The following is a 13,563-nucleotide window of genomic DNA, read 5'->3' as shown; positions in this document are numbered from 1 at the left end:
GGACTTAACCACCCCCAACCTTCCAGCAATTCTTCCAACAATCAACCCCCCTTCTGGAAGAATATGCCCTAGATCTCTTGAACAAGAAGGTGATAAGGAGGGTAAAGTCAACCAGGTTCCAAGGGAGACTGTTTTCCGTCCCCAAGAAAGACTCCGACAAGCTCAGAGTCATTCTGGACTTATCCCCCCTCAACAAGTTCATAGCGAACAAGTTCAAGATGCTGACTCTTCAACAGATAAGGACCCTTCTGCCTCGAGGTTCTTACACTGTCTCCATAGACCTGGCGGATGCCTACTGGCACGTTCCAATGAACCATCACGCTTCCTCCTACCTAGGATTTCGACTCCAAAGGAAAAGCTACGCCTTCAGGGCCATGCCCTTCGGCCTCAACGTGGCCACTCGGATCTTCACAAAGCTGGCGGACGCCATAGTACAACAGCTCCGCCTCCGAGACGTCCAGGTGATGGCCTACCTCGACGACTGGCTAGTCTGGGCTCCATCGCCCGAGGATTGTTTAAAATCCTGCAGCAAAGTCACCCAGTTCCTAGAACACCTGGGATTCAAGATAAACGCGAAGAAATCTCGCCTCTCTCCAGCTCAGAAGTTCCAATGGTTAGGAATCCAGTGGAACCTTCAGTCACACCGCCTTTCCATCCCCCAGAAGAAAAGGAAGGAAATAGCAGGGTCTGTCAAGCGACTACTGAAATCCAAACGGATCTCAAGACGCCAGCAGGAAAAAGTTCTAGGCTCTCTACAGTTCGCCTCAGTGACAAACCCAGTGCTTCGTGCACAGCTAAAGGATGCCGCGGGAGTCTAGAGACGTTCTGCATCCATCGCTCGAAGAGACCTCAAGAGACGGCTCCCAAACAGATTTCGCCTTCTCCTCAAGCCGTGGTCGGAAGCAAAGGCCCTGAAAAGGTCCATACCTCTTCAACACCCACCTCCATCACTCAACATCCACACGGACGCTTCGCTGGAGGGTTGGGGAGGTCACTCCCACCAAAAACAGGCTCAAGGCACATGGTCTCCCCTATTCAAGACGTTTCACATCAACATCTTGGAGGCCATGGCGGTCCTTCTAACACTGAAGAAACTCTCCCCGCCTCCCTCGATCCATATTCGTCTAACCCTAGACAACTCGGTGGTAGTTCGATGTCTCAATCGCCAAGGCTCAAGATCGCCCCAGATAAATCAGGTGCTTTTGACAATCTTCCCTCTGGCAAAGAGGAAGAAGTGGCACCTGTCTGCAGTTCACCTACAAGAATTCCGCAATGTGACGGCGGACGCTCTATCCCGGACAAGCCCGATAGAGTCGGAATGGTCTCTAGACGCAAGATCATTTTCCTTCATCTCTCACCAAGTCCCAGAACTTCAGATCGATCTCTTCGCAACGAGCGACAACAATCAACTTCCTCGATATGTGGCCCTGTACGAGGACCCCAAGGCAGAGGCAGTGGACGCCATGTCACTGGACTGGAACAGATGGTCCAAGATCTACCTGTTCCCTCCCACCAACCTTCTGCTGAAAGTCCTCTCCAAGCTGAGAACCTTTAAAGGGACAGCGGCCCTAGTGACTCCCAAGTGGCCCCGGAGCAATTGGTACCCCCTGGTCCTGGAGCTGCAGCCCACGCTGATCCCTCTCCCGGGCCCAGTTCTCTCCCAGCAAGTACAGAAGTCGACTGTCTTCGCTTCATCATCGAAAATCAAGGACCTTCATCTCATGATTTTCTCTCCCTAGCCGCGAAGAAAAGGTTTGGGATCTCGAAGAAAAGTCTAGACTTCCTCGAGGAATACAAGACCGAATCCACAAGACGGCAATACGAATCATCTTGGAGAAAATGGGTCTCATTCGTCAAGGCAAAAAATCCTATGGAAATCACCATTGATTTCTGCATGTCCTTCTTTATTCACCTTCATGGACAGGGCTTGGCAGCCAATACGATTTCTACTTGCAAATCGGCCTTGACTAGACCAATGTTGTATGCCTTCCAGATTGATCTGTCTAGTGACATCTTCAATAAAATGCCGAAAGCATGCGCTCGTCTACGCCCAGCACCCCCACCGAAACCAATCTCCTGGTCTTTGGACAAGGTGCTCCATTTCGCCTCCAACTTGGATAATGATTCATGCCCTCTAAAGGATCTGACTCAGAAAGTTATATTTCTTTTTGCTCTTGCTTCAGGAGCCCGAGTCAGCGAAATAGTGGCATTATCGAGAGAAGAGGGTCATATCCTGTTTACTGACTCAGGAGACCTTACCCTCTTCCCGGATCCGACGTTTCTCGCCAAAAACGAATTACCCACCAAAAGATGGGGCCCTGGAGAATATGCCCCCTGAAAGAAGATGCCTCTCTATGCCCAGTAGGGAGCCTCAAGGTCTATCTTCGCAGAACTTCGGACTTTGGTGGAGGCCAGCTCTTCAAAGGAGAAACATCGGGCAGCGACCTGTCACTGAAACAACTAAGAGCGAAAATCACCTACTTCGTTCGCAGAGCGGATCCTGACAGTACACCCGCCGGTCACGATCCTAGAAAAGTTGCATCGTCTCTGAATTTCTTTCAGAATATGGATTTCGAAAGCCTTAAGAGTTTCACAGGCTGGAAGTCCTCGTGTGTTTTCTTCAAACATTATGCGAAACAAGTGCACGAAGTCAAACATTTTGTGGTAGCCGCAGGTAGTGTTATGAAACCTGCACCTAACTCTGCATAGAACAGTGAGTTACTTGGGACTAACTCTTCGGGTGCCTATGTTGACCCTCGAGTGATACGTAGTGATGTCGAAAACAGTGCTTTTCATATAACTGTTCTTATCCCAGGTGAAATGTCATAGTCGTCACACGAGTGCCGCATGCCTAGAGCATGATGTTTTATTTTAAAGACTGACGTTCCTCGAGAACGAGTGTCTACTAATAAATTTGAAATTCTCTTTCAGATTCAAGAGCAAGTCTTTCATTACTATGTACATTATAATTTGTTGTAAATTAACTTTACATTTATTGCAATTCATTTATATTTTCTGCAGTTGTGAAATAAAATTCTTATCTTATTACTTGTGCATCTCAATCCGCTCCTACTTATCCTATGAAATACATGTCTGTCATAGTTTTATTATCCCCTTCCTCTTATGGTTGATGAAGATACTAAGGTCTTAACCCTTATTATATATTCACCTGTGCAATGTAATATTCCAATACGAATACTTACTCTCTTCATACCTTAGAGACGAGACACTTCTCCATTAACATACAGTGCCTAACCACCACTTGTCTGCCTTTGAGAATGTTCCTATATGAATGCCAACCATTCAGTCTTGTCTCCAAGTTCTTCAGGTTCTTCTAGCAAGGTGAACAGCCCTTCGATAACCACTTTGATCTCGGCATGGCCCGTGGGAACTTCACTACCAGGGGGGCAGGAAGGTCTCTTCCCTACGGTTCTTCTATTAAGATTACTATGCTACCCTGTTCAAAGCCCTTGGCACTTACTCAAACAGGGGAAAATCTACCACGATACATTGATTCTCTGGTATTCTTCCATCAGGACGCCATGGCTTGAGCCCAAAAAACGAATTTTGAGCGAAGCGAAAAATCTATATCTGGGCTTGAACCTGTGCCGGCCAGTGAATAAGCTCCTATTAGCACTTATTCTTAGGTAATTTACTGCTAAATATACCAGAGAAAAAATGTAAAGGAGTGCTAGGTTGACTAGCTCGCTCACCTATTGGTGTCGGTATGGAATTGGGCGTATAATCCAGAGGTCCCGCACCATTTAGATTCATCCACGACAAAGACCCCCAATAGAGGAGAGCCGTTCAACCTCACTCGGCACCACCAACTCTGCATCCGCTCAGAACCCAACTCCTTTTTAGCACGCCTGTGTGGTAACCTGCTAGTTTGTGCTCTCGTGTTTTTGCCTTATTTTCCTTGTGATTATGGCTTCTACATCGGTTTCCCAGGAGACACCGTCTAAGTTAAGTACCAAGCTATGTTTTGCTGTGTTTTGAGCAATCTAGATCGTTTAATATTTAAGTTATAAGAGTTTATTCTCTTCGATCATCTCGGTCTTGCTCGATTCCGCTTACGGTTGGTACTCCTGTTTCGAGAGCTTTTAGTTTCACTCGCGGTGTTACTAAGTGTATTATTTTTATTATTAGTTTAATTTTTATATGTTTTATAGTGGATATTCTTTATTTAGCGTTTAGAGCCCTTGTGGCTCATATTTAGGGCCGATATCAGATTACGTATCGTAGGTGGCTTGCCGGCCTTCGGCCATCAGGTTGTTGTCCTTCGGGATTTATTCATTATTTCGCATGCCTTGCCCTAATTTTTTATGTGTATATTTATATATTTTTCAACGCTATTACTTTTATAATGAATATTTGTGCTTATTACTCCGTATGATCTGTTTTGGTAGTGTTTGGGGATCGTCAGTTGGTAGCCCTGCTGCTCCGTGTCACGTGATCCTCCCCCAAGCTCCCCCTCTCGCTAGGTTGGTGGCTAGGCTTCTCTCCCCCCTCCCCTAGGGGACCGTTGCCTTCCCTTCCTACAGAGGGGGTAGTTCAGTGTTTATGGACTATGTCCTCTCTCCGGGTGTCCCGGTGGTTTTGTCTCTGTCTAGACTGGTTGGCCACCGGTCAACAGAGTAGGAATCCCGGTGCACCCTATTTTATAAATGTTCACCTATCACACTTTTATTTATGTTATACGAGAACCTCCGGGTTCTGTTGGTGGTTCTTATCTACGGTTCCGCCCCTCTTATTTTATAACATTTACTATGATTATACATGACAGATCACTACCCCGGAGTTCCTATATGTATTAGTTTATGGATGTAATTTTATATATCCCGGTCCGGGGCTTAACCTCGCTCCGGGAAGTCAGACACCATGTGTGTTAATTCTTTGTTGCATCCTTCTTTATGATCCCGGCTCGTCCGGAATGAATAGTTATACTCTAGTCTTAAGTTAGACTTATGTTTAGGCCCGGGTCCTCCGGACCCGCCCCTACTTAAGAGTATTATAGTTCAGCTCTAGTCTTAAGTTAGACTTATGTTTAGGCCCGGGTCTTCCGGACCCGCCCCTACTTAAGAGAATTACAGTTTCTCATATACTATTCTTATTACAGATGGTTCATTGCCAGACGACGGCCTGTGCGGCAGTTCTTCACCAGCCTTGTGGCCATACGGTGTGTAGGTCTCACGCCCTCTGCGGAGTACAACTGGAAGATATCGTAGTCTGGCATCCTGATAATTGTATGGTCTGTTTTGACCTCATTACCACCCTTGGATCTGATTCGGTGAGTCCCGTTGGCTATGTTGACTTTTCTAATTATTCTTACTTTTATTTGGTATACATACACTATTTAGTAAGATTTCTATGGTCTTTAAAGGACCTCCTGGACTCTTCCTTTCTTTAATTCCCACTATTATTTCAGGCATCCCCGGAGCAGAAGACTGCGGCTCGGGCCACCCTGAAAGTGTGGGTTGGGGGATTTGCCCGAAATGTGAAATCAAAGCAGCCTTACGTCCTCTCTGAAGACTACTGTGCAATGATTTATCCTAATGCTAAGTCTTCAGCCGCTGTGGCTAGAGCTGTTGCGGCACCCATCATTGCCGACATTGATGCCACTATTTCTGGATTCATCGATCAGGATCAAGATCAAGATACGTCTGATGCCCCCGGAGATCTGGAAGACAATGTTGCCTCCTTGAACTCGGATGTGGAACCCATGTTGTTAGATGATCCGGATGCAGGTAGGGTGGTAAGTGAGGCAGGTGTTACCGGCGCTGAGATTCCTATCCCCAGCCCCGCTCTTTCTTCTTCATCTGATCTCTCTTCTTTTCATGGTTTTTCTGGGGACTGCGATTCGTCTCACCGATCACACCCGGTTCCCCCCAAAGATAAATCTAAATCTAGAACTTTGCCAAAAGCTCGTAAGCCCCACAAGGCTTCCCATGGTTCTAAAACGAAAGCAAACCCATCATCTAAGGCTTCCGGCTCCTCCTCTAAGTCTCACGACCCGGGAGTACAATCCGCCACTTCTGCTCCTAACCCGGGCCTTTCCGAATCAGCCATGCTTCGCATTGTGTCAGAGATGCAATCTAAGATTGTGTCAGAAATGCAGGCCAAGATGGACACGATGTTTTCTAACATTGGTCAGAGACTTGGGGCATTAGAGCAAGGTGCTCCGGAGCAAGTTCAAAGCTCTCTCATCCCGGATGCCTCTAAGCTTCCTCCGTTTACCAAGAATAACCCTTGGCGCATGGCTCTTCATTCCCCGTTCTCAGACGGGATGTTAACGTTGGAAGGTCTTGGTACTCGTCCACTAGAGGACTTTGAATTCTTTCCTCCTGGTCTCGCATTTCCGTTTCATGGTTATGCCAGGCTTACCGAGGAAGCTCTGGTTCGGCTGGATAAGGTCCCTAAAGAGACCGTCATTTTCCCAAAGGAACAAGCCCAATCTGTTTGGGCTAGGTTTCTAAATGACATAGGTTGCACCAATACCATGTTGACGCCTCATAAGAGTTCATTTACAATGTTCCTAATGGACAAGAATACCGTGACTCCATGCGTCACTAAGATTGCAGAGCTTGCCTTTCAATACGCTCTGGAGGAGAAGCCCTTGCCTCCCATCCGAGAGGTAGATCCGATCTCCCTCCTTCTTCCTTCAGATAATGAGTGTTGGGACAATGTCCATACCACCTTTACTTCCGGCAAGCTGACAGCGGACTGTGCGTCAGTAATTTTTAGTGAACGGCTTCCCCGTCTCCCGGAATCCCTTATTAAACAGGAGTATGATTCCCGCCTACGTGTTGGTCGAACCTTGAACTTGGCCACTTCTACGGAGTCGATAGCCTTAACTTATGATACTGAGAGTATCTTTAAGTCTCTCAATAAGGCTACTTTGCAGTCTTTGTACTTTGACCTACATGACTTTGCTCTTGCTAAACGTAGGTGCCGCAAACACGTCCTGGCTGAGGCGACTATTAGGCACGAACCGAATAAACTTATCCGGTCCTCTTGTTGGGGTCCAAATCTTTTCCCTGAGGATCTTGTGAAGGAAGTCTTGACAGAAGCTACAAGAGTTAATCAGAGTCTTAAAGCCCGTTGGGGTTTGACTCCTAAGCGGAAATATGATCCCGCAAGTTACCAAGCCCGTGGTAGGAAGAAGCTCCGCCCGTATACCTCCACTCAGTTCCGGCAACAGCAAAGTAGCTCGTCCGTTTTCCGGCAGCCTCTCCCACCATCTCCTGCTGTTCCTGCACAGCCTTCCACCTCTCAGGCTCCTTCCTCGGACGACTACGTCACCGTTCTGTTCCCTAAGAGCCAGCTTCCCAGTGCCTCCACCACCTCTCCAGCCTTTAACCAATCTTATGAAGCTCAAGGCTCTTCCCAGGGTTATAACAGAGGTAGAGGCTACCACCGTGGTTCAAACCAGAACAGAGGTAGGGGTAGATTCTTTCGCAATGGAAAGAACTTCCGAGGCGGACGTGGAGGCAACTCCTCAAGCCAATACTGAGGTGCAGCGGGTAGGGGGGAGGCTTTATGCCTTCCGCAACAAATGGAGGTTCAGTCCCTGGGCTTTCAGTATCATCTCCAAGGGACTGGTGTGGAGTTGGATTCAAGGACCTCCTCCACCGAACAGATTTCATCAGCATTCCACTCTGGACCTAGTCGAGTTTGTCCAGGACCTGTTACAAAAGAACGCCATACAAGAAACGAAACACCTGAAGTTTCAGGGTCGGCTGTTCAGTGTCCCGAAGAAGGATTCGGACAAGAGAAGAGTGATTCTAGACCTATCCCTTCTCAACTTGTCCATTCAATGCGACAAGTTTCGAATGCTTACCGTCTCGCAGGTGCGGACCTTACTTCCCCGTGGGGCCGTCACCACCTCTATCGATCTTACAGACGCCTATTATCACGTTCCGATAGCGAGACACTTCCGTCCGTATCTAGGCTTCCGCCTAGGAAACAAAATTACTCCTTCAAGGTGATGCCTTTCGGGCTCAACATCGCCCCAAGGATCTTCACAAAGTTAGCAGAAGTTGCTGTTCAGGAACTCAGAAATCAAGGGATTCAAGTAGTAGCCTATCTGGACGACTGGCTCATTTGGTCAGACACCTCCCAAAATTGCCTAAAAGCCACTCACAAAGTCATCCAATACCTTCAATCTCTAGGCTTTCAGATCAACTTCAAGAAGTCCCGTCTTCTTCCGAAATCAAAGTTCCAATGGCTCGGCCTGCAATGGGATCTTATATCTCACACTCTGTGTCTTCCCAAACCCAAGAGGTTAGAGATTGCAATGAACACCAAACGCTTTCTCAAAGACAAAGTGAGTTCCAGACGGCTCCAAGAGAGGATCCTAGGGTCCCTTCAATTTGCTTCAGTGACGGATCTACTTCTGAAAGCGAAGTTGAAAGATATCAATCGTGTCTGGCGTTCGAGGGCGAATCGGAAGCTCCGGGACAGGAAAGTCCGCCTTCCTCCCATTCTCCGGGAAAGACTTCCACCTTGGACAAAGGCCAGCAATCTGTCAAAGTCAGTTCCCCTTCGATTTCCGCCTCCGAAGTTAATCATTCACACGGACGCATCCCTATCAGGTTGGGGAGGCTATTCTCAGCACAGGAAAGTTCAAGGTCTTTGGTCTCCCTTATTCCGCCAATTTCACATCAATGTGCTGGAGGCCATGGCAGTTCTACTAACCCTGAAACGTCTCTCTCCATCCAAGAGACAACACCTTCGTCTGGTTCTCGACAGCGAAGTGGTGGTCCGCTGCCTCAACAGAGGCGGATCAAAATCAGGGCCTCTGAACCATGTTCTAGTAGCCATATTCTCCCTAGCAGCCTCGAACCGTTGGCATCTTTCAGCTGTCCACCTGGCGGGAGTCCGGAACGTAGTTGCAGACGCCCTGTCCCGGACCTCCCCTCTAGAGTCGGAATGGTCACTCGATCAAAAGTCATTCCGGTGGATTCTCTCTCGGGTTCCGGGTCTCCAAGTAGACCTCTTCGCCACGGAGTCCAACCACAAATTGAGAGTATATGTGGCTCCCAATCTAGACCCTCAGGCCTACGCCACAGACGCCATGTCACAGAATTGGGACAACTGGGAAAGGATTTATCTCTTTCCCCCGGTGAATCTTTTACTGAAAGTCCTAGACAAACTGAGATCCTTCAAGGGACGAGTAGCCTTGGTCGCACCCAACTGGCCCAAGAGCAATTGGTACCCTCTCCTGCGAGAGTTGAGACTACATCCTCACCCGATACCCAATCCGGTTCTGTCTCAGATAGTACAAACACGCGTTGTGTACGCTTTCTCAAACATTCAGAGCGCCCTAACTTTATGGACTTCATGAAGTTTGCGGCCATGCATGGTGCCAATATCGATCCTCGAAACACCCTGTTCCTAGAATCAGATAAACGGGATTCCACCATCCGCCAATATGATTCTGCAGTTAAAAAGTTGGCTAAATTTCTGATAGACTCAGACGTACACTGTATGAACTTGAACCTTACAGTCACTTTCTTTAGAACTTTATTAGAATCAGGTCTGGCAGCCAATACTATCACCACTATTAAATCTGCTTTGAAAAAGATCTTCCTAGTGGGTTTTAACATAGACTTAACCGACTCTTTATTAGCTTCAATTCCGAAAGCCTGTGCCAGACTGAAACCGGTTACTCGTCCTACCCCGGTTACCTGGTTCCTTAATGATGTGCTCAAATTGGCTTCTGATACCATTAACAGTTCTTGTGATTATATTCCCCTTCTCAGGAAAACACTTTTCCTTGTGAGTTTGGCTTCCGGGGCAAGAATTTCTGAACTGGCAGCTTTGTCAAGAGACCCGGGTCATATTGAGTTCCTTCCTTCGGGAGAGGTCCTTCTTTCACCTAACAAATTCTTTTTAGCTAAGAACGAAGACCCTCAGAACAGATGGTCCTCCTGGAAAATTGTTCCCCTCACGCAAGATCCGTCTCTGTGCCCTGTTACTGCTCTTAAGTCTTATTTATCCCGGACCTCCTCTAACTCCTCCGGGCCTCTATTCGTTAGAGAACAAGGCGGTACCATTACCATTAAAGGGATCAGGCAACAAATTTTGTATTTTATTAAACAAGCTAACCCTGACTCTTTTCCTCTTGCACATGATATTAGAGCAGTTGCTACTTCAGTGAACTTTTTTCACCACATGAATTTTACGGATCTTTCTAGGTACACAGGGTGGAAGTCACCGTCAGTGTTCAAGAAACACTATCTTAAACATTTGGAAGCCCTTAAATTTCCTACGGTAGCTGCAGGGAGCGTAGTTACCCCCAGGTAACTCACATGTTAATTCCTTGTCATTTTATCTCTCCCCCTTACCTGCCTCATTTATACCCTATTTGTATTCGTTGGTTTCGCACCTGGTTACTATTCCTATATTTGTTAATTTTATGACTCCTGAGTATCTGTATATATCATCACTCACGGCATTATTATACCTTACCTTTTTTGTCAATTGTTCTACCAAGTGGATTTATGTTCTTTTTAAGGTACCTTTATAGTTGTTTTTGGCACTCAACTCTGATTAAAGTAACTTGTGTTTCCCTTGTGTTTATGTTTTTTCCTTTATTTTTCAAGTTTGGTGACATTTCTCTTGTATGTATTCACTGGCCGGCACAGGTTCAAGCCCAGAAAAGGGATTTTGACGTAGGAAAAATCTATTTCTGGGCGAGGGACCTGTGCCGCCCAGTGAACCCTCCTAGCTCCTCTCCCTTGGAGTCCCCAAACTTTGGGTGCTAAGGAGTTGGGTTCTGAGCGGATGCAGAGTTGGTGGTGCAGAGTGAGGTTGAACAGCTCTCCTCTATTGGGGGTCTTTGTCGTGGATGAATCTAAATGGTGCGGGACCTCTGGATTATACGCCCAATTCCATACCGACACCAATAGGTGAGCGAGCTAGTCAACCTAGCACTCCTTTACATTTTTTCTCTGGTATATTTAGCAGTAAATTACCTAAGAATAAGTGCTAATAGGAGCTTATTCACTGGGCGGCACAGGTCCCTCGCCCAGAAATAGATTTTTCCTACGTCAAAATCCCTTTTTTGGGTGAGATAGCCATGGCGTCCTGATGGACCCTCCCTGCTACTTCGTCCAGTTTTTCAGGTCCCACCCTACTCTGCTGTATCATGGCGATCGGCAAGCAACTGGCTTCAGGATGAGGACGGACGTGACGTCATTTAGCAATGGCGCCCGTTTGTTTACGTCTCGAGTACCAAAAGTAGCCACGAACGAGATTAGCTGTGGAACGGCTCCCCAGCTATTCTCCGCCCCTACACACCGAAGTGTTAACTCTGTTCGGGGTGTAGATAGCTATGTGGCGCGTTAATACAAGCGTCCCCTGTTGATATACGATGTCTTAAAAGGGAAACCTTTAGGATACTCGCTCCAGAAGTTAGAATTCTGTGATAACCTGTGGTTAAATTCTCTGGGAATATTTAGTAGTGATATACCCAAGGAAGCTACCAAAAAGGAACCTTCCATCAGGACGCCATGGCTATCTCACCCAAAAACAGATTTTTCGCTTCGCTCAAAATCCGTTATTTCAGTCTTAAACTGCCACTAACCCTTTAAGGATCCAAAACCCTTGTTCCCTAAGAAAATTTAAGGTAGTACCAGTACCCAAATGTTGCACCTTTTCATGACAATAATTAATTATTAAAGATGTCAATTTATGCACTTTTGGAAGCAACAGAGGATTATAAACATTAGTGTCAAAATATAAGCACTTAGCAATCCTTCCTCTAGACCTTAATATGTCATCTTCATCTACAAATAGATTTAAATTAGAGACTAGAGAAGGAACATTTTCTGATTTTACTTCTTTTTTCAGGAATTCTATATTTCCTTAGAGAAACATTCACTTTGAGTTATTTTAATCCAATACTTTTTGGCCCTTTCCCTTGGATCTCACCCTTTACTTTGCATAAAGGTCTGAAGAAATAACTAGTGAATTTGACAAGCCTTTCATAACTAGAAAATTTATTAATATTCTAAAAGCCAGTGTTTACTTTCACTATTTCCACATAATTCACATTTACTTTGCCTTTATGTTGTGGAGACAAACTCATTAAAGGATATTTAGGACACCTTTCAAAACTATTATTTAACCATTCTGGTCCCTCCAACCAAAATTTCCTATTCTCTAAAAACTTATAAGACAACCCTCTCGTCAACAAATCAGCAGGGTTTTGTTCTGTATGCACATAATTATACTTTACAGGTTCAGTACTTTAAATTCTTTAACAATTTCACTCTTAAGATCATCTACTTCCAATATCCTATTTCTTATAAATTTAGATTTTACTTTACACTCCTTAGTTATTATCCAGTTCAATACAACTTGAGCGTCCACACAAATATTTACAAATTGGAACTGAACATTTCAGCAAGTTTCTATAAGTGTAGGTAGACATTTTAATGCTAAAATCACCCCCATTAATTCTAAAGTGGGCACACTATGCTCATTTCCCTTTCTTAAAGGAGCCAATTTAGATTTAGTTTAGTTTACATGAATTTAGTTTTAGTTTATATGAATTGGAACATGAAGTGCATACATATATAGGTCAAGAAACTAAACAATTCAAACAAATGTCAACTACTAGCATTTGTACCTTTGTTAATAGACGAAGAGATGAAAATTTCCTATGAAGTGCCAGGTATGAAGCAGATCATAGATAGATTGAAATCAGAGAATAAAAGTTTGGCTGATGAAACATTTTATGATGGAAGAAATCATGAATTAATAGAAGTAGATATGCTGATAGGTATGGATATAATTCAGTATTTCTCCTTGTCCATTCAGAAATGTGGTGGTGGTTTTTGTTACATATTGAATGGAAGGGTAGCCCCAGTAGGAAATGCATTAAACTTTCTTAATTCTTATCAAAGAAAGTCCTTGTTTGAAACTCAGACAAAGGCAAAGCAAGTTAGTATAAAGACCAAAACTATGGTTAACTTAATCATAGATCCGCTTAAATCATATTTTAATCCATTGGAACATATTTTGTCTGACAGTGAAGTAGATAATGGGCTGGAAAATCTGTTTAGTTTTGAATCTATGGGTATTAAAACTAATAAGGAGCTGGTCTCATTTGATAAACATCAAATAGAAAATTTCCAAGAAGGTATTAGTTTGAAGGAGGTTTATTATCCTGTTAAATTACCTTGGTACCCTGAAAAAATTTCTCAAGTGCCTTCTAATCATTTTATAACCATTAACGTTTTAGATAGAACAATGGAACATCTTAATAGGAAGGGACTGTTAAGTGAATATGAGGAAGTTTTTAATAATCAATTAAAAGATGGAATCATAGAAAAAATAAATGTATCACCTTCTGATTATGATAATTATACTTGGATACCTCATAGGCCCGTAATAAGAACAGATGAACAAGTAACAACTAAAGTAAGACCTTTTTTCAATTGTTCCTTAAAGACTAATAAAGAGTTGCCTTCACTAAATGAAGCTGCATACTCGGTAATAGAATTAATGGGTTCTATTTTGAAATTATTATTTTATTTTAGAACAAACGAGTAT

General features: G+C 44.7%; 2 protein-coding genes across 3 annotated transcripts in view; one reads left to right on the top strand and one right to left on the bottom strand.

The window, feature by feature from the left end:
- Positions 1 to 13,563, bottom strand: part of LOC137634803 (uncharacterized) — a 68,595-nt gene that overhangs the window by 17,921 nt on the left and 37,111 nt on the right. The window lies entirely within an intron of this gene.
- Positions 3,616 to 7,623, top strand: LOC137634654 (uncharacterized). The gene is made up of 2 exons (XM_068367132.1): positions 3,616 to 5,290; positions 5,429 to 7,623. Exons 1-2 carry the CDS (start codon positions 5,120 to 5,122, stop codon positions 7,511 to 7,513), a joined length of 2,256 nt encoding a protein of 751 aa, XP_068223233.1. The 5' UTR covers positions 3,616 to 5,119; the 3' UTR covers positions 7,514 to 7,623.

The sequence above is a fragment of the Palaemon carinicauda genome, chromosome 45 (genome assembly GCF_036898095.1).
Source record: "Palaemon carinicauda isolate YSFRI2023 chromosome 45, ASM3689809v2, whole genome shotgun sequence".
In the NCBI taxonomy this organism is placed as follows: domain Eukaryota; kingdom Metazoa; phylum Arthropoda; class Malacostraca; order Decapoda; family Palaemonidae; genus Palaemon; species Palaemon carinicauda.
Note: the sequence above shows the minus strand (reverse complement) of the source record. Positions and strands in the feature narration are given on the sequence as shown.

Bases quoted from the DNA above. Each gene is read 5' to 3' on its own strand.
- LOC137634654 (XM_068367132.1), top strand. From the start codon at position 5,120: ATGGTTCATTGCCAGACGACGGCCTGTGCGGCAGTTCTTCACCAGCCT. The intron at 5,291-5,428 runs GTGAGTCCCGTT...CTATTATTTCAG, and splicing joins CCACCCTTGGATCTGATTCG to GCATCCCCGGAGCAGAAGAC.